Consider the following 17322-nt stretch of genomic DNA (forward strand, 5'->3'; position numbering starts at 1 on the left):
CCGGTTTGTTTATTGATTCTCATTTATTGCGATATACAATTCAAATCTTTGACAAATGGCTATTACAGGAATAGTCTGTGTTACTGTAAATTGGCTGGTGTTGATGAAAGACTATATTCTGTGCTTTGGAGCAAACAAGCGGTTAACTGGTTTGGCTTTGGGTTAATGCAAAGCAATTGGCCCATCTAATTCTCTAGGCTTCACTTTAACTATTCCATCAACTGATCAAGAAGGGACTCTGGAACATACAAATGTACTTTTGAGCTCAGACAAATAAGAGTAATATTAGAATTGGAAGGCCGGTTAAGATTTTTGAGTTTAGTGGTTTTAAAATTATTTAAAAATCATGATTTAAAGAGGTGAAGATTTGATGAGAAAATAAAAGCATGCAATTTTAGGCAAAAACCAGTGTGCTATATAGTCCATAGATTTTTGTGAAAAATCATGATCTTAGTTAAGAAAAAAAAAAATTAGAACAAAGTTCAGGGATTGATTCTTACTGGGTTAGAAAAGCATACTACATTTTTTGGTGTGTTTAGTCTCGCTTGAATAAGCATCATTAAACGTTCTGTTATTTATTAGCCTTGTGTTGTTTTGGGCTCTATCTCCCTCAAAGAAAAACGAATACTCATCGAGCATCATCAGAATGTTATTCCGATGCTACTTGAGCTGAAGTGCCTTCTACATAATACTATGATGGTCCTTAATTGTATTATGATGGTCCTTAATATATTGCTGTTCTTGGCCGAGCTCCATATATTTTCTAGTATGAATTTAGGAATGCATTGCTTTTGGGACTTTGCTTCCTCTGTCCCATGTAGAAATCTAATAATTTCCTCTTTTGAATTCTTTCCGATCACCAGTACTCTTATCACATAGTTGGAATGGTCGATTCGGAACAACAACACCAGCATAGAGAAGTTGCAACATGTATTTCTTGATGGAAAGAAATTGAAACAAGCAATAGTAATAATACAATCAATGAATCCATATATGCTCTTATTGTATGTAAACGAGCTCGAACGCAGAGAACTCAAATTCAGCAGTAGATAAAACACAGGCAAATGACAATGAACTAGACTAGCACTACTTGTCACCCCCCTTCTTGAGATCATGATCATGATCATGTTCAGCGCCAGCATGCTTTTCATATGGGGGAGGTTGGACTGCAAATCCAGACGCTACGAAAGTGGAGATACTCTGAGAAAGATGTTTGGATGCTTTTTCATAATTAACAAACCCCATGAACCAGAAATCATGGCCGTCAATGGTCACAATCTGGAGGTACTTCTCAGTCGGGTTCTCCCTCATCACCACTGGATTGATAGTCGCAACATTTGCCAGCGGCACCATAACCTTGTAATAGCTCCAAGTCACCTGACCGGAAGGTGCAGTGAATGACAATGGCCGGTCGCTGCAAAAAGCTGTGTGAATATTGGACAGGTAAAGAGTTCCGGCGACTGGTCCGGTGGATGTGGAGAGATAACAGGCGAATGATTTGTGGAGCTTCTCGTTGGGATAAGTCGCAAATGTCTGCTTGTAGATAGCCTCAAATCCACCTCCTGTTAATGCTTTCGCCTGCAGGTTCATCTTCGCCCACGCTGCTCCGGACACAGATGTCCCTGTTTTAACTGAATATAACATCCAACATCAAACATCAAATTAGACTACATATTTAATCAACAGATGTAGTTAGTGGTTAACAATTAATTAGATATGGTGATCCAGCTAGGAGTACATACGGTTGTGCCAGATGTTGTTGGCCATGGACTCGGCTTTGTGGCTCCAGGAGTTGAAGACATTGAGCATAGATTGAGTGGGATTGCTGGAGCTGCTGGCCTTCTTGTTGTGATCAACGGGTTGGTACTGGAGGTACGGATAGTGGAAGCTCTGAGCTTTTTCTGTACCATCGGCGGCAACTCCCCATAGAGCTGCCTTTTTGTTGTCCGGGTGGCAAGTTGGGACAGCCGGGTGTCCCATGACGTGAGTGCCCCATTTCTCAGGCTCTGCCTCCGCCGCGGCCTTGGCTTTGAGATCTTCGCTGTCAAAGGTGGGTGGTGGTGCTGCTGCTACTGGTACTTGCTCAGATGAAGATGATGGAATATCTTGATGATCATGAGGAGCAGGTTGCCATTTTTCTAAGTGGTCGGCAGTAATGGAGGGGGTTTGAGGTTTTGGGGCTTCTGGTGGGGAAGTGGTTTGAGAAAATGGATTGATATCTTCTGGGGCGGGAGTAGGATGAGATTGAAGAAAAGGGTTTGCTTCGTGTGCTGTGAGAGGAGGAGGAATGGAGGGGTACATAGGTGGTTGTGGTTGAGATTCTTGGTTGCTGTTGTTCATCTTGCCTGAAAATGTGTACGTCTGTAAAGGAAATCGGAAAACAAACAAGTTAGAATGGATGAGTTTGGTTTGAATGGTTGTGAGCGACCTTATTTATGTTAATAACAAAGGGCAAACGCCGGTGCTCCTTTCATGACTTTCTAGAAACAAATCAGTTTTATATATTGATTTGTTTGGATCAAATTGATTTGTTTAGATCATCATATATATATTACTAATTTTATTAGAGATGGAAGGGCTACATCTGGAAACGAAAAGGTTGACTACTCGTCGATCCAAATACACGGTTTAGTATTGAGCATTCAGCTTTGCTTAGCCGTGTTATATATTTGTACTTCTTCTTCTTCTTATATTTTTCTTCTTCAACAGATCAACCAACATGACTAAGCTATCTTCTGCTTCTAGATAACATATTTATTTGTTTATTTTCAATTGAGGAACCACGTATTATTCCACTGACATTTGCATTTGGCAACACACTCCATTTTCGAGTCAAACGTGGGGACTCAAATGAGCATCACCTAAATTATTGGAATTTTGGAAAGAGCTGGGAAAATAACCAATTAAACCCATATTGGACCGGCAGTTCCAATGCTTATTAGTCTTGGTGAAAACTCTTTTTGTAACCCCTTATTGATTCTTTTTTGTGGGTTTTACTGCACAATTGCTTTATAGGAGCTTCAAATTAGCTCTTGTGAGCAATTCACACTAGTTATTGACATGTGTATTTGTCTTTATAACTCAAATTTCTCTTGAAAAAAAAAAAAAAAAAACATGACTATCTTACACATAATAGTTTTCTTGAATCATTTTAATGATGAGTGTACTTTAAAAAAATTTTCGTCAAATGAAATAAGTGTTTTCTCACAATTTTGTGCGAAACGTTATTAATCGTTAACTTAAGAAATCGTCGCTCATTGAAAATATCTAATGTGTTTCAAAGCATGTGACAATCTAAATAATGCAAAAATTAAATCACGTGAACTATCACGTGTACATAGTATCAACCACTACTACTACATCAACACGTACATATACGAGACAGAAGGAAGTAGAAAAAAATTGACCAGTACCTATCAATGTAAGATCAAAATCAAATCATGGGAATCCCGAAATTGAGATCCACGAACGAGTGGTGGTAACCGGAACTACTGCATAATTAATAGACTTTCATGGGTCCACTTGTAGAAGCCCACTGATATATATATTGGGCTTTCTGATGTATATCTGGTATATACCAGAAGTTCCCAACAGCAAAACGCGGCAACCACGTGGCGCGAACAGCCTGGAAGTGGTAGGACCCACAGAGCATATATTGGTCGCTCAAGGCTCAACTCTTAAGTCTTAATTAATTGGTTGCAAAATTTGTATCCGATCGGGCGACCCGAGAAGCAGTGAGGAGGAGGAAGATAGAGAGATGAGCTACCACCAGCACCATGGCCCTCAAGAACCCTACCCTCCGCCTCCGCCTCCGCCACCACCAGGCATGCATCAACCACTTCCCTTCTTTTAATTCTCTCTCTCTCTCTCTCTCTCTCTCTCTCTCTGCGAATTCGATTCTCCAATTTAGTTTTTAGTAATCGATTAATAATACCCTCTTCTCTTCTCTTCTCTTCTCTTCTCTTCTGTGTGTTTATGTAATGAAGGCTACCCCTATCCCCAACCAGGCCCGCCGGGATCAGCGCCGCCCTACGAAGGCTACCCTCCGCCGCCGCCTCCGGGGTATCCTCCTCACGGATACGGCCCTCCTCCGCCGCCGCCGCGTCCTCCGCCGTACGAGGGCTACCAAGGCTATTTCAACGGGGGTTACCCTCCGCCGCAATACCAGCAGCCCTGTTACCACGATCATCACCATTACCAGGCTCAGGATGATGGCTGCATCTCTTTCTTGAGAGGCTGGTATGCTTCAATTGCTCTGCTCTTTGTTTACATTAACAAAAGGGTTGGGTTTTACTTTCAAATATCCTAATTAATTAATGTTCTGTTAAAAACTTAATAGATTCACTGGTTTGGTTTTGGCATCTTTGGAAAGTTGAGTCTTTTTCTACATTTCGTATTGGAACCAATGCAATTAGAAACTGGCCGTGATCATGATTTCTACTCCAAATCTTAAAACACGTACACCGCTCATTCTTCTTACAAGTTACAAGATAGAAGATGCTACTCATGCTTTCATTTTTTTCGATTCGAATGAATAATGGCACGCCGTTCATTAATTTTGGCATTCGCCCTGCCCCGTCCAAATGCAATGAAAGAATATAATTCTAGAATTTGTTCTTTGGCCTGCCTTTCTTTCTATTGATTGAATTAACATCATTTGTTCTTCCAGTACAAAACTAGAGAGGAGAGGGGTTATCGAATCCTTTATTCTTCTGCTTATTTTATTCTGAAAGTTTTGAATAATAACCAAGGCACTAACTAAGCTCATTCAGGTTGAGAATTTTCTAGCTTTAGTACAATTCAGTAAAAGCTATATTATGCTGCTCTTGCTGTTTTTTAACTTCACTTTGGTTTGCTAGATTCTGCTTATAATAATACCCCTATTGGAGTCATGCAAAAGCTTCAGTTTCATGCTACTTTTAATGTTTCTGTTATACAACTCAACTAATGAGTTCTTTCTTTTACGTGTGCAGTTTTGGTACACTATTCTGCTGTTGTTTGCTAGAGGAATGCTGCTTCTTTTTTTGATGATGATAGACATGGATTACTTCTCTCAAGGTTGTCTCTGCTTTGATGCTATGTGGTGTATAAAGAAAACTTCTGCGTCTGAACGTTTATAGATTTTACATCAGGGTATATCGCTCTGGGTAATTGATTGTTTAGCCTCGTATGTGGTTGTTATGGTGCATTGTGGATTTATATAATGTTCTAGGACCCAAAAGAACAAATGCTGTGTCCTATTTCCGAGAACTTTTAAATTCAAGTAATTATGATATCGGGAGGATCAATCGAGAGTGATTGTTTCCTATTAATTCCCTTTCTGCAGAAGCCGCATCTCTCTTGAAAACAAGATAATAATAATACAAGGAACTCATCCATCATCAACCATCTATTTTGAAAACAAGATGATTTATACAAGGAACTCATTCATCATCGACCATCTAGTGGAATGCTGATTTAAATCTATTCTCAACGGCAAAGATTACAATATCCAAATTCAAACAACTTAACACTAACTCACAGTCGGATCATGATCCGCTAATCAGTAACCAAAGTGCTTTATAACAAGAAATAATTGAGTCCCCAAAAATAAAAAAGAGATGCAGCTACAGAGTCCACACAAACTCTGGCTTATCCTCCCTCGGCCCTACTAATGTGCGGTAGACGTACATCTTCTCCACCTTTTGCTCATCATCAATAATAAATTCCATCTGATCATTTTCATTTATGATCTCCACATTAAGGCCCGGCATGTTCATTGCAAGAGTCTTGCAGCCTCCAAGGGTAACTTCACAGGACGACATCCAAAGGGATCGCATTGTTTCATACTTTCCCACGTCCTTCAGAAGTGCCCCGTCACCGAAGGGGCTGTCCCTAATCTCAAGCTTCCTCAGTTTCTTGCATCCGTTCAACACATAAAGCATACCTTTGTCGCTGTCCCCAGCAAATGCAATAGAAAGCATTTCAAGCTGCTCAGCATACATCCCAATGTAAAGGAAAACTTGGTCAGTCAAAAGGCCAGAGAGTGACAACCGCCTAAGCTTTTTGCATGCCTGAACAATTGCCCCAAAACCTTCATCTAGTGGCTGCATAGTGACAGGGTCAGGTTTCGTGGGATCAAGGATGCACAACCTGAACCGTATGAAATTAGGGCAGTTCTTGGCAACAGTTATGAGAGCAGCATTGGTCATCTGCTGACAGAAGTAAAGCAATGAATGAAGCTTTGGGCAGCCAGCAGATATGGCAACAAGGCCTTCTTCTGTTACAGCAGCATGCCCAACTCCATATGGATCAGAGGGAAAAACTCTCAATTCCTGCAATTCTTTACAAGTTGATGCTACAACTGCTAGCCCTTTGTCTCCGATACAATCCAGTATCTGTATGCATAAAGAAACCATTGTCAACCATATTTCTTGTAAGGAACGATATAAAAGCCAGTAAAAAGAAATGAAAGAGCATACCCATAAACGCTGAAGCCTCCCACACTGGCGAATTAACTTTATGAGATCACTACCATGAACTCCAGGAGCGTAGCTAAGGTTCAAGGATGTCAGGGTCAAGCATATAGGGTAAAAGGCTGGGAGGGAACGAGGAGCAACCTCTAAAAACCCTGACAAGCTCTTGATTGATTTACATTTAAGAATTGTAGCCTTCAGTTTGTTGTAGGATTCAGAGTCGGGATCTAGGACATAAGACCCAGTGCCCAAATCAACGAGTTGAGGTGCTTGCATCAATACTTTTTGGAGGGTGTCAGGAGGGACAGCACGGTTAACTCTCAGGACTTTGAGGTTCGGAGATCTAGCCACAAGTCTCACAAGAGCAGCTAGATTAATTTCTCCTTTCAGGCATGCGAAATTAAGGGATACAAGAGAGGTACAGCTATCGGGAAAGCAGCTAAGCCAATGGCCTCTATGATCATCAATGTCATTTTCCTGCAGATCCAGCTCCCTAAGAAACCTATGTAGAACAAACAGCGGACAAAGTTTAAGTATACATCAACTATCAGTAAAACTGAAATGAGTCCATGTAATATAACTACATACCCTCCCTTTTCCATTAAAACTTTAAAGATTGGCATGATTTACAGGTTAAGATTGCAAACTAAAACAGATTAAAGAAGATCGGTGAGCTGTTCATGTACACTTTCTTATCCAAGAATAGAATACTGTCGTAGCTACAAATTGAAACCCAAGGCACTCCATCCACACTTTAGAGTATAAATTGAGAAAAGATGTACAGACAGTATAGTTGGAAATCAGATGCAGTTGACAGTACGGCTGAAAGATCCTCAAAAGGTAGCAAAAGAAAAAAAAAGGAATAGGATCACAGGGATTCATAAGCAGCAAACATGTTTATCACCACACAGTAGCAACTAGCAACTGAACTAAAGATTAAAAAAAAGAATAAGAAAGCCACAAAATCAGATACATTTTATCCTCCCCAGTCCACGACACAAAATTGTAAATCCAATTGAAGGGCTTCCTCAGCATAACTGATGGTCACCAAACCAGAGTATGACTTCCAAACTCCATAATCAATGAATGGAACAAAGTACATAAATGACTAAGAGTCAAAAGAGTGTGAAGCAGGCCCTTCCCTTAGCCAAAAAAAGCACAACAACTCAAAAAAGTCCCTAAACTCTAAATAGTAACTAACTCTATTGGGCATGAATTTAGATTAAGAAAAGCATAACAAGTGCAAATTACATTCCACAAACTATCAAAATAGCGAGGAATGAAAACTGATCTTACCTACAATTGGCAGCTATAGCAGCGAGGCCATCAGTGGTAAAGCCTTCGCAGCTAACAAGAACCAAAGACTTAAAATTCAGAAAGGACCTGGAAAGCAAGTCAAGGCATTCATCGGAGACCACCATTCTCTTGAGCCTGAGCTCCTCCAAGCCAACACGGCTCTCAGCCAGGGCTTCAATCCAAGGGTCAACGGAGCCTCCCCAGCCATGAGGGACCAAATTGAAGTCAGCAAAGTGAGGCTTTCCCTTCAAAGTAAGGGACTTGAGCCCCGGAAAGCGTGCGATCACTCTCTCAGAACTGATCGCATAGCAATTCCCAATGACCACTCTCTCCCTGCTAAATCTCTCTATTCTATACCATGATTTGCACACCAACGACACAGCGTTTCGGTCCCGCTGCTTCGTCACGAAGTCGAAGATGTGCTCTATTACCTCGTCTGGGAAGTAATTCATCCTTCTTTCTTTAACATTCACTCACCACTCAAAAATTCCCAGTTCCCAGTTCCCAGTTCCCAGTTCCCAGTTCCCAGTATAAAAAGAGAGAGAGAGAGAGAGAGAGCTGTTGCTGGAAGATCTACTATGTTCTGGATCTAACAAAACTTGACCCACAAAGCCAAGCCAAGCCAAGGCCAAGACCTCTAGAAAAGAATCTGAAAAATCTACATGAATGAAACCGATGATCAGCAGATCTAAGCAGATTGAAAAGCTATTAATCTAGCTAACAATCCTCCCTCAAGGAAAATGATATCACTTTTTTGGTTGAAATTTTTGTTTGACATCTTTTTCTCACTTGGGCTCAGATCTGCAGTGAAAGATGATGAGAGAAAAAGTGAGCTGAAATATTGATTTGAGAAGAAAACAGGAGATAAAATTAAAAGTGATATTCTTGTTTTGGTTGTGATCAGTAGTGATCATCTTGAAATCAACAAGTGATGATTACATACAGAAACGTAGGAAAACAGAGGAAATATTTATTTTTGCATAGATCTCTCAGAATCTATATTATCCTGAAATAGAAAATAAATAAGGGAGGAAATGGGAAAAATGAGAGAGAGAGAGCTCTGTTGTTGTTGTTCTTGTTCTTGTGTGTGACTTTCACTCTCAAACCCCCTCGGCCGAGGCCCCCTCGACTTTGTGGTAAAGTTAAAAGAGAAGTGTAAGTCGACCACCTCTACCGGTCGTAGTCATCGATGAGAACCAATTAACCAGGGTTACTTAGGGTTCCGTATCCTACGGCGTTAGGGTAGTGAAAGGAAAAAAACAAGCGAATCTAGACCGTTGAATGAGGTGTCCTTATCACTGCTCTGGGCCTCTGTCTCTGCCAAAGTCATTACTAAAGATATATATCAGTGATGGCCTGACAAGGAAAATCAATTCATATTCGCAAGTTTTCTCAAACAAAAAAAAAAAAAAAAAATCATATTCACAAGCAGCAGCTAGCTGAGGGGGTCTCAAATTACCAAAACACCCAAGCATAATGAGATAAGGTTGGTTCCGGCGACTACTAGTACTGGCTACGACATCCCCGTGTGATGATGTGAAAGGGCATTGTTAGCCCCCCCTCCACCGCGTGTCGAGCGCCCGCAGCGACTAGTGCAATTCTATACTCTCGCGCTTAAATTTCTCCGGAGAATCTTAACTTTTTATTTATGCGTCAGTAAAAAATTAAACTTTGGTTTTCAATTTTTTTTTTTTTTTGTCTTTTGTTTAGTTTGGTTTATTTATTTTAATTTATTTTGTTGCTGCTGTTGTTGTTTTTCGTACTGAGCGAGTGTGACACATTTGCTGTGTGGAATATGCTTTGTGGATAAAAATAAGTGAACAATGATGATGGGTGGGGGGTGGGGTTTTTTTTTCTTTTTTTTTTGCTTTACTTGGCTCGAATGATTGAGAAAACTCGGCAGTACGGACGTAGTAGATGGACTAGTAAACAGTAAAATAATAGGGAAATTATTTGTAGCAAGTTCTATATCAAAATCTGCTAAATCTAACGGTTTTTCAGTTTTGAAATCTTACTCAAGGAAAATATAAACGTAAATATAAGAGATAAGAGGCACATTAATAAATGCACAATTAAAAGCTGAAGTTATGTACAGGATAATAAAAGTCTAGCTTTATAACAAGGATAAGGACGATGATCATCTTGGGTACTAACGTGTTATAAATGGTGTCCGCCAGAGAGGTCAGTGGTTGCATCAGCTACGTACAGTTTGCTTGTTATATGTACGTAGTGGATGATGATTTGAGCAGTACGAACACAGTGTATATATGACAACACTGTAATCGATAGGTCGATACATCTACTCCTCTCTTCTATGTACATTCATATATGGATTAATTACTGCATCATTCATTCATGGCTTCATGCAAAGGAAGATGATATTAATGAATAAGCGTACCCCTGTCCCATCACTCATTTCTGTTTTTTTATAATCATAATTCGATCACCTTTGAATGAGGCCCAATGTAAGTAATTAATTTGCTAGCTTTGATGGTCAGTAGATATATCCAGTAGATGATGGATCGATGGATATATATCATATATTTGGTTGGGTGATGGCTTGTAAATATTATTGCGTGCCATGTCGTTATTATATATATAATTATGGAAATCTCCAAATGATTGTTAGAAATTATATATGCACTATGTATGTATATATATTTGAAGAGTGAGATCTACTGATCTAGGAGGTCAAATAGAAACAGGCATGCCAAATGATATGGTGTTTTAGTGCTTATCTTCCAAATCCTATCTGCAATCTTGTTAGCTTGTGTAGCGTAAAAGTGATATGATTGGATAGGGTAGGGCTACTTAATGAGAAGGAGTTTCTATAGCCATGTGATGGTGGGGTTGCCTGCCCTATTCCTTTTGTGACTTGTTACTTGTGTCTCTCTTTCAATTGCTACCAAATTTTATCAGTTAGCCGATAATCATGTAAATGACTAAATGTCGTTGTTCCAGTCCAATTCAAAGTGAATGAATATGTATACGTATACGTAGGTAGGTACGTATTTGTACAAGTAACCTGGGTTACAAATCACACACGACGATGATCGACAAGAGACGATCGAGATGATGCATGAGAGCTGTACGTAAATACATAAGCAACTCAAACACATGCTGACTCAGGATTGGTGATCCATGATGTATGTATCCGGGTACGTAAACAACCCGTAGAGAAAATGTAGGTCATATATATATATGCCATCTTGACGTACACTAAAGTAATATATGGACTATTACTGCTTATCGATAAACCCACCGACCAGACTGGGTGTTATGACTTTTTTTTTTGGCTTAATAGAAGGTTAAGAGAGGCAATGAACCTCCTTAACGTCTCAAAATTTATTTAAAAAACTTAAAAGAGATACAAGGAGAGGGAGACTAAGCCAAAACCTCCCTAGTAAATAACAAACACACAATAAACAAACTAACGAATGTGAAACTGTGGAAGACCTAAACGGTCACTATTACATGATGATAGAATGAATGGGGGAGTCAAATCCCACCAAACCAAGGCTGGGTGTTATGACTTACTTGTGTATGCTGTATACTCACTTGGCCGCCTTATATGACTTTATTTAAAGTCTAATCTATATGTATAGGCGTATAGCTAGGCAGCCCCTTCATAATCATATAGTAGCTTAGCTAGCTTAGGGTCCTCTTTTGGGACTCCTACTAAATATCCGAGATGAAAAGATATACTGATATACATAACATGTTTAGGGAACAAATTAATAAATTAAATTAATGAGAAATGCTTTAGTTTCTAGGTTGACAAGTTTTGTCTCGCATTATATATAAGCGAGGGAAGAATATTATAAATAGTCACTCAACTTTTACCTATTCGATATTTTGGTCACTCACCTTTTAAATATATCACTTTAGTCACTCAACTTTAAGTATGTTATTCACTTTAGTCATTTCTTTAATTTTTTTCATTAAAAAAAAAAATTATTTGTCACAATATTAATGATATTTTTGTCCAACTAATTGTGAAAAATTGAGAAATATGTATTAGAATGATTGAGAGAAGTGATCAAAGTGAGATAAAATGCCCCTTGGGTGACTAAAGTGATTGACAGTGTAATAGTTGAGTGACCAAAGTAATGTATTTAAAACTTGAGTGACCAAAATGTTGAATGAGTCATAGTTGAGTGATCATTTGTGGAATTCTCCCTATAAGCGATTAGCCTAGACATTTTGTATGAATTAATAACTCAAGAAAGTGAGCGTGACGTAGGTTAATCCAAATCATCCAATTAATTAGCAGATGCTAATTTTCACTCAAATTAAAGGAGTGGTTAGGTTAGGCCAAAATGAAAAGTTAGTTAGATAGGCACGCGATATGATAATTATATAAGTACTTACCTCTTAATTTGATTACAGACTGCTTAGCTAGGCGGTCCCCACTTCAAGTTAATTATAATTATCACTGAAGGTGAAAGACAACAAGATTAACTAATTAATCACTTTAATTATTGCAAGCTTAAGAGTGTACTGTTCTCTTAAGTACGTCTTAACAAAATGTGATGATGATAATTTCCTATAAATGTAGCTAAATATGTAATGCTCCTCCTCCTTGAATCATTTACCAAGAATTGCAGCCATGTGATGTTCTCGAGCGAAGGAAGCTTAGGTAATTAACTAGCTTATCCTAAGATGATCAAATCGATATTTTAAAGATCAACTAGTGCTAACATTTCCTAGTTTGAAATGCCATACGTATATATTAGTGGATTAATTATGTATGTGTATGCATGTTGAGAGAGTGGAAGGCGGCCTTGATAGAGACTTGAGAATTGATATGGATGCGCGCATGCCCGGAGTTGGAGAGCGTGGTCCTTACTAGTCACCAATCCGGCCTGCTCGCCTCTTCAAACTGGTCCTCACTCCTCGATCACCCGTTTAAATTGCTACTAAACGTAATTAGTGTCCCAGCCGGCCGGCCAATACCTCCGTCGATCGTATTAGCTAGTCTGTCACAAGCCTTGCTTGCTAGTAACTAGTAATCCGAGACACAGAGATAACATACACAGACCGACAATGGATCGTCATACGTATGTATGGACAAGGTATGGTCCATCTCCTTCTCCTCTAAAGCAACAACACAACTAGACAGGATCCAATCCAGAGGACCAACCTGCGACCGCATGCTTACCATGTTTTGATGCTGACCTCCCTTCCCTTCTCTTCTCCTCCCCTCTCTCCTCTGATGACAACATAAGAAAGAATGCAACTTAAAATGGATGATCTGTCGAATTACAAACCTAGTCTGTCCTCGAATGGCTGTCCTCTAGTTTGTGTGTGTGTGAGTGTACGCAATCAATCACTTAAATAGCGTTTGAATCATCAGCAGAACAAGAATGGGATGGGATAGGATGGTCCCTCCCGGTTTAGACTTCTCTGGAACCATATATACATGACATGTTCCATTCAAATTGCAATCCATGATGAAACATATAACTATTTCCAAACGGAGCCAAATCAAATTAGCTAATCATCTTTGGCGGACATACAATATTTCATTGCAAATGTATACAGTCAGCAAGCCAGAGCTGGATCTAAATTTTATATGAAACAACAGCCAAAACTGGCTGTACCATCAGCAAACTCTACCAGTCGCTTGAGTTATTAGTATATATTATGATCTATGGGGCTTGAAATAAAACAAAAGGACATCCACCATCGATCAGGCTTTTCTTTTCACTCTTCTTTCGATTATCCCTGAAAACATCTCAACCCAAACCAGACTTCTTAACCACAACCTAGTCTACATACCAGGACCTGTGAACTTCTTATCTCCTGCAATTTCTTAATATGGCAACACATTTCAGTCGATCAATAACATAAAACTTATATGTTATCCAATCCTAAATGATGGCAACCTAAAATCCACTGAAGGAATTCATCCCAAATTCTGTGAACAAACTCTACTGGGGTAACAATACTGTAGGGAAGGTCTTCGAGCTTGAGGAGAAACACAAAATTCAGAAATGAGGAAGGAAGAAGCTGGAATTTGCAATTCCTCACAAATTTGTACCATACCAGTCAAAACTCAAATCTTACACAAAATAATCTCAAGTTACCCCTGTTGTCAGCAAATACAAGTCAAGGAGAGAAGAAATAGAGATACATTATATGCCAAAAGCCAAATGGTCAAAAAGATTGAAAATTCCCCTCTAAGTGGCCAATATAAGAATGGAAAAGCAATATTTCCGGCAAGTAGCGACTACTGTCTAGATGGCACCAAATATTCATCAAGTCTATTTATAAGAGCTAACCAAACATTTAAACTATAATCCTTGACATCTAGTATTACAGGGTAAATTGTTTGGGCAGGGAACCAGCAAAGCAATCACCAAGTTTGCATACACACTAAATTTCTACATGCATGATTTGATTCTTGTTACAAACAGAACTCCTTAAAACAGCTTTCAAGCCCTCATACATTCACTCTCCGCCACTACACCATCGCGGCAGAGTGACTTGAAAAAACTGCACATGAACAGACGGCTTAAAGGAACCATCTTGTTTTCTAACCGTATAAATGAAATGCTACATATGCATAATAGTCAATCACCAGGCAAGTGAAGCGTAAATTTCAAACACAAAGACAAACAAAGTAGAGCATGCAAAAGTAATCAAAGATCCAATATCATCCAAGCCACATATGAGAGATCGTGACATCAAATGCAATCAAAACTCTCGGTTGAAACTCAGAGCAATCCAAAAAAAGTTGCTCAATAAGAATATCAAAATAATCTTCTTATAAGCAACTACCATGATGCATGGCCAAAGTGAATTATGTCCTTTCCCTATTCCTCTTGGTTAATCAATGTTCTCCTTTTTCTCCTCGGAGATACCTGACTGTATTTCCCTGTTAATGAACCCTGAACAGGGGTCTTCACTGTAGAAATAGGAGAATAGTGTCACTGGCACCTCACCCATACAGCGGTAAAATTACACAAAGGGAACAGATTTATGCTGAGCCTAGTCAACTTGAAGGAAACCCCAACTCAAGAAGCACTCAAGCTTTTACTTTCTACCCAAAGTCTGAAAATGCACAGGGAAAGCATCCAGCCTACTTCAGAGTGTGATACTTCAAATTGTTGCTCAGCCATGGTGCATTTTGTACTTGAACAATTCTTCACACATTTCTAGCTACCTAACCACTAGGCAAACACAAGCCGTATGCATGCACACATTAAATTTTGAACACATAAAAAGAAGAAAATTGCATATATAAATCAAACAGGGAAGGAAGATAGTTAAACGATTCAGTTTACATCAGGGTATCCACAGCCTTAGCCGGATTGTGTTCGGAAAGGGGGGCAATTTACCTAGCATAACCTCATCATCAAAGCACTAATACTAACATACTATTTCCGAAAACATAATGTGGCTAATTTCAGTTGCACTGACCTCTCCTCAACTCAAACCATCGCTATCATCACTGTCATCGTCTTCGTTGTTGGTGTGGTTTGCGTTGTTATCATTGCGGATGTAAACCCCAGGCTGAACCTGCCGTCTCCGAGTCCTGGAAGGAAGAATGTTGTCCAAATCGACCTCCGCAAGAGGATCGTCCGATAAATCGCTGTCGCCGTCTTCGAATTCGCTTCCACCGTCGTCGTCGGTGGAGGAGTCGTCGTCGCTATCCTCCTCGCCATCTTCATCTTCTTCTTCTTCTTCTTCTTCTATCAGTATCCCTTTGCCCTTGTCATCTCTCATAATCCCCTTCCCCTTGCGATCCACCACGGATTTCCCATTAGACTCTTCACCGTCTTCTTCTTCATCATCGCCGTATTCCTCCTCTTCGTCCTCCTCGTCTTCTGCTTCGGGATCTGCATTGCCTTGTAATTCAGCTTCGGAATTGCTCTTCAAATTTTGTGCTTCTTGAGTTTTTCCTTGAGAATTGTTGCCGGGGACTTGAAGCTTGTGGGATTTGTTGGGGTAGTCGGCTTGGTCTTCGCAGCTGGGATCGGGTTTGCGCTTCGCGTGCAATGTGGCTTCTTCTTGGTCCTTAGTTTCGGCCATGAATGAAGGGACTTGCTCTAGTGCTTGGGGAATGGGGCGACGAGATGAATTAGGGTTTTGGGGGGTTCGGTTCTGTGAACACCACGACAAGTGAGAGGAGGAGGATCTCAGTCCGTACCAAAAACTAGGTAAAGCGAGTTTAAGTAGCCCTACGTTTTCCCTGCTACAAGGCGGGCCACAGGCCCAGAACACAACCAGGCTTTAATTCATCACTATAAAAAAAAAAAAAGAGTTTTGTTTTTCTTTCGGTTTTTTTCACAAGATAAATGATTAATTCTATTTTACCCTTTTGAATTTTAGGTGTCAAATCGTTTGCCCTCTCAAACTTTGACTCGCCAATCTTTAATTTGATCCATCATAGACAATCTTTAACTAATTTGTTACTTGGATTTAGACATGACAAGCACACTAAATGAAGAATTTTGGCACGTGTCATGTATATAGTGTGTTTTTGCGAGATCCAATTTGATGTAGAACGAATGAGACTGATTTAATTGGAAAAAAAAAAAGGATAAAAATAATTAAGGGCGTAGAATATAAAAAAAGAAAAAAAAAAAGGTGATTGGATGATTAGTAATTCGCGCTTCATGAAGTTATTAGCCAATGAAATATTTATGAAGATGTGATTTTAGAGTTTTTGGGTTGTTTGTGCGAAAAGTCTGATTTGAATTGTAAAATCGAATCGATGCAACTTTTAGCCAGAATATCTGTTTTTTACGCATGATACTAATCATCCAATCAACCAGCCAAACGTCGTTGCGTCACATTGCCACATACATAACTTAATAGTCGTATAATACTACCACATATCACATCACTTTTTGGGCTTTTCCTAGTAGTGCTAAGAAAGTCTTTGAATATGAAGAAGTTGGAGTATGTAGTTTCCCTGCATGCATGTTTGCCTAGGTCTTAAAATTTACTAGACAATACTACAATTAATAGACACTTAGTTCCAAAAAATATTTGCTCCGTCTTTTTTGGATTGCTTAGGGTTTTCTTAAACTTAGGGTTTTCTCAGTTTTCTTCCGTTGTTCCAGTCCGGCGGTGCCCCAGTGCCGGCACAGGCCTCTGGCCTCACCGGTGAGTGGTGGTTGCTGCCGGGTGGGTGGGCGTTTGTTTCGTCATGGTGGAGGAGAAATAATTATGAACGATGGCTATCTGTTTTGAGGGGCATCGACGGCACGGTTTGGAGTTTGCTGCGCTGGATGGGAAGATTAATTTGTCGATCTCCTGCGCTGGTTATGGTCTGTGTTAGTTATAGAGGGTGAAACATGCATGTGCCAAAGGGTTTCTGGTGGAGTTTATACAGGGAGAGGCTGGGTTGTTGGCGGTGGAGCCCTGGGTGTGATTTGGGATTCTCCCATGAAGATTGGCAGTGGTGGTGGTTGGGAGCTTTGGGATGGTGGTGGATATCTCGATGTGGTTTTGTCTTGGGGCTTTCTGTGCATATCAGATTTGGTGAAGGAGAGTATGATGGTTCAAGTATCAATTCGGTGGTACGTGGTGGCTCTTAGCAGTCCAACGGCGGCTCTTC

General features: G+C 39.8%; 4 protein-coding genes across 4 annotated transcripts; 1 reads left to right on the forward strand and 3 right to left on the reverse strand.

Annotated features, from left to right (window-relative positions):
• Window positions 1-913: 913 nt before the first annotated feature.
• Window positions 914-2539, reverse strand: LOC133726802 (GEM-like protein 5). The gene is made up of 2 exons (XM_062154427.1): window positions 1743-2539; window positions 914-1631 (listed from the first exon to the last, which is right to left on the reverse strand). Exons 1-2 carry the CDS (start codon window positions 2338-2340, stop codon window positions 1087-1089), a joined length of 1143 nt encoding a protein of 380 aa, XP_062010411.1. The 5' UTR covers window positions 2341-2539; the 3' UTR covers window positions 914-1086.
• Window positions 2540-3667: 1128 nt separating this feature from the next.
• On the forward strand, window positions 3668-5328 carry LOC133726803 (protein CYSTEINE-RICH TRANSMEMBRANE MODULE 13). Its single transcript, XM_062154428.1, has 3 exons — window positions 3668-3824; window positions 3987-4239; window positions 4974-5328. Exons 1-3 carry the CDS (start codon window positions 3758-3760, stop codon window positions 5026-5028), a joined length of 375 nt encoding a protein of 124 aa, XP_062010412.1. The 5' UTR covers window positions 3668-3757; the 3' UTR covers window positions 5029-5328.
• A 112-nt stretch (window positions 5329-5440) lies between these two features.
• On the reverse strand, window positions 5441-8874 carry LOC133726801 (protein AUXIN SIGNALING F-BOX 2-like). Its single transcript, XM_062154426.1, has 3 exons — window positions 7752-8874; window positions 6462-6957; window positions 5441-6377 (listed from the first exon to the last, which is right to left on the reverse strand). The coding sequence occupies exons 1-3, from the start codon at window positions 8201-8203 to the stop codon at window positions 5607-5609; spliced, it is 1719 nt and encodes a 572-aa protein (XP_062010410.1). The 5' UTR covers window positions 8204-8874; the 3' UTR covers window positions 5441-5606.
• A 6308-nt stretch (window positions 8875-15182) lies between these two features.
• LOC133734733 (protein bfr2) lies at window positions 15183-15788 on the reverse strand. Its single transcript, XM_062162352.1, has one exon. The coding sequence runs from the start codon at window positions 15786-15788 to the stop codon at window positions 15183-15185; it is 606 nt and encodes a 201-aa protein (XP_062018336.1).
• Window positions 15789-17322: the final 1534 nt, after the last annotated feature.

This window comes from Rosa rugosa, chromosome 1, assembly GCF_958449725.1.
Source record: "Rosa rugosa chromosome 1, drRosRugo1.1, whole genome shotgun sequence".
Lineage (NCBI taxonomy): Eukaryota > Viridiplantae > Streptophyta > Magnoliopsida > Rosales > Rosaceae > Rosa > Rosa rugosa.

What these genes read in the sequence shown, in the direction of transcription:
- LOC133726803 (XM_062154428.1), top strand. Translation starts at nt 3,758, where the DNA reads ATGAGCTACCACCAGCACCATGGCCCTCAAGAACCCTACCCTCCGCCT. An exon ending in TCCGCCTCCGCCACCACCAG is followed by an intron (nt 3,825 to 3,986) that starts GCATGCATCAAC and finishes TATGTAATGAAG; the next exon opens with GCTACCCCTATCCCCAACCA. An exon ending in ATCTCTTTCTTGAGAGGCTG is followed by an intron (nt 4,240 to 4,973) that starts GTATGCTTCAAT and finishes TTACGTGTGCAG; the next exon opens with TTTTGGTACACTATTCTGCT.
- LOC133734733 (XM_062162352.1), bottom strand. Translation starts at nt 15,788, where the DNA reads ATGGCCGAAACTAAGGACCAAGAAGAAGCCACATTGCACGCGAAGCGC.
- LOC133726802 (XM_062154427.1), bottom strand. Translation starts at nt 2,340, where the DNA reads ATGAACAACAGCAACCAAGAATCTCAACCACAACCACCTATGTACCCC. An exon ending in CAACAACATCTGGCACAACC is followed by an intron (nt 1,632 to 1,742) that starts GTATGTACTCCT and finishes TGTTATATTCAG; the next exon opens with TTAAAACAGGGACATCTGTG.
- LOC133726801 (XM_062154426.1), bottom strand. Translation starts at nt 8,203, where the DNA reads ATGAATTACTTCCCAGACGAGGTAATAGAGCACATCTTCGACTTCGTG. An exon ending in GCTATAGCTGCCAATTGTAG is followed by an intron (nt 6,958 to 7,751) that starts GTAAGATCAGTT and finishes TGTTCTACATAG; the next exon opens with GTTTCTTAGGGAGCTGGATC. An exon ending in GGAGGCTTCAGCGTTTATGG is followed by an intron (nt 6,378 to 6,461) that starts GTATGCTCTTTC and finishes TTATGCATACAG; the next exon opens with ATACTGGATTGTATCGGAGA.